Source organism: Lepidochelys kempii, chromosome 9 (assembly GCF_965140285.1).
Source record: "Lepidochelys kempii isolate rLepKem1 chromosome 9, rLepKem1.hap1, whole genome shotgun sequence".
Lineage (NCBI taxonomy): Eukaryota > Metazoa > Chordata > Testudines > Cheloniidae > Lepidochelys > Lepidochelys kempii.
Window position 1 is genome coordinate 57,638,325 of NC_136388.1, and position 2,413 is coordinate 57,640,737.

At 52.3% G+C, this 2,413-nt stretch overlaps 1 protein-coding gene across 1 annotated transcript; it reads right to left on the bottom strand.

The window, feature by feature from the left end:
- Positions 1 to 258: 258 nt before the first annotated feature.
- LOC140916922 (brain-specific homeobox/POU domain protein 3) lies at positions 259 to 2,059 on the bottom strand. The gene is made up of 2 exons (XM_073358820.2): positions 1,940 to 2,059; positions 259 to 1,161 (listed from the first exon to the last, which is right to left on the bottom strand). Exons 1-2 carry the CDS (start codon positions 2,057 to 2,059, stop codon positions 259 to 261), a joined length of 1,023 nt encoding a protein of 340 aa, XP_073214921.1.
- Positions 2,060 to 2,413: the final 354 nt, after the last annotated feature.

A 2,413-nucleotide genomic window follows, 5' to 3' on the forward strand; every position in this document is an offset into this window, starting at 1 on the left:
TATACCTTTCTCCTGTGTGGTTTTGTTTTTTTTAAAAAGTCTTTATTAGTAACACTGTTATGCCCAGTTCCTTGATTTGCAGAGACAACGGCGGATTCGAGGGGAGAAAGAAGTCACCAGTTCTTGGTGGTTTTCCCTTAAAAAAAAATCTGCCTGATTTAGGAGCTGGGGAGGCAGATCATTCCAGGGCCGGCTTGGGGGATGGGGGGGGGGGGGTTTACACAGGTTTTCTCTGCCCTCCCATCCCCTCTCCAGCTCTCAGTAGGCTGCAGAAAATTTCATCCTTTTCTGTTTCTGTCTTTGATTGCAAAACCAGACGCGCACCACGTTCTTCTTCAAGTCTAACTTCTCTGCAATGGCTGCAATTTTCTCCGAGGAAGGTCTGGGCTGCACAGCAAAATAAGCTTCCAGCGACCTCTTCTCCGGGGCTGCTATGGAAGTGCGCTTGCGTTTCTTGTCCCCGCCAGTATAGATTTCGGGCTTGGTCATTTTCTCTCTTTGCGCCCTCTCAGCCTCCTCCAGCCAAGCCTCCAAAATGGGCTTCAGGGCCACCATGTTGTTGTGAGACAAGGTGAGGGATTCGAACCTGCAGATGGTGCTTTGGCTCAGGCAGCCAACACCTGGGATTTTCAGGTTGGCCAAGGCAGAGCCCACATCTGCCTGGGTCACCCCAAGTTTGATCCTCCTCTGCTTGAACCGCTCAGCAAAGGACTCCAGCTCCCTGGGGTCTGTCTCTGTTTCGGGGCCTGAGATGACAGCGTGGGAGGCCAAGCCGTGGGGGTGGGACATGTTCATGGACTGAGGGTGGTGAGCCATGTGGTTGAGGGCTGGCATGTGGGAGTGCGGGTGGGAGGGCGTGGAGCCCACCTCGGGTCCGGGCACTCCCCCCAGCGGAATGGCAGAGTTGAGGTGGTCCAGGAGCTCCCCCTCCAAGCCCTGCGAGGGCTGGTGGTGGTGATGAGGGTGGTGGGTGGTCAGCACCGAGGGGTGGTGCAGGTGAACCGAAGAAGAGGTAGGCGTGCAGGAGACGCTGCTCATGGTGTGGTAGGTGGCATCTGGTTTGAAGGGATGGGTTTTCTGAGACACTATATCCACAGCTGCCAGAGCTTCAGCCCCTCTCAGCAAAGTCTCATCGAAACCCGCGAAGATATTGCCTTGGATCTGAGGAAACAAAGAAACAAAAATGCCAGAAGAGTGTAAAGCACGCGATAGCTCTCTGAAATGGAAGGGGGGGCAAGACTGGTGACAGGCAACGGGCACCCCAGACTAGGGGAGCAGGAGAGGCTTCGGTGTCAGGACCCCAACATCCCATTAGGAGAATTAGCAGCCAATGACAACATGATCTAACCCAGTCTTCAAGGGAACGCTCTTCGAAAGCAAAGAGATTTTTGAAAAAACGAATAAAATCAGGCCATGGACCTAAATCCGGCAAACACGCCCAGAAAGTGAGGGAGACCATTTCTTTTTCTTACTCCAAATAGTTGCAAACCATTTCTTATTTCTTAAACCGGAAGCACTGAGCAAACTGCCCCTCAAACACACAGAATTTATATTCCTTCCAGGAGAAAGGAATCGAAATTGCCCGACAAACTTATCGCCAATTTAGTTGGAGAGATTCTGCTGAATGTGACTGCTTGTAAAATAATAAAATAGTAATAGTAATAGTAATAATAATAGTAATAATAAACTATTTTAAAAAAGTTAGAGGCAGTTTGCGGAATCCCCATCACACAGAGGGTCTAAGCATTAGCTGAAGACACTAAATAAAAATAATCCATCCGCTGTCCTGCTTCTTTCACTTGCCTATGAAATAAATTGAAATGCATGTAGATCTAGCGCGGGGCTCTCAGGCAGCCTGCAGCAAAGCCCTCTCAAGGAGACAACACCCCCGACATCAGTCCCGTTCTAAGGGGCGTGCTGGGCTGTTTGTGCCGCTTACCTGGGGGGCTGGCAGACAGGCTCTCCTGATGGCCTCCGAGCTGGTGTGCAGGTGGGTGTATTTCGGCTCGTGCAGGATGGGGTGCATGCTGAAAGCCTGCTTGCTGTTCATAGACATCATAGTGACAGAGAGGAAAAGAGACGCAGTGGCACCGTATGGCTACTGCATGGGCAGGTGGAATCCGTTGAGCTTTGCTCTTTTGGTCTGTTGTTATTGTCTGACTGCTGATCACAGCATCAATGGCATTATAGACTTACCCTGGCCCGCCCCCAGCCCCTCCAATTGGGGGAGCTGGCTGCAGACTCCGCCTCCTCTTCCCACCACTCCCCTAGAAGGCGAGCAGGATCCTGTGATCTCACTAGCCTCTTGGCCCCAGCGTTCCCCACCCCTTCCCGTCCCCGCCCCAGCAGGCAGTCAGGTGGCTGCGGGTGCATTGATGCCGTTGTGCAGCGGGACTGGTACACTGCCTCGGAG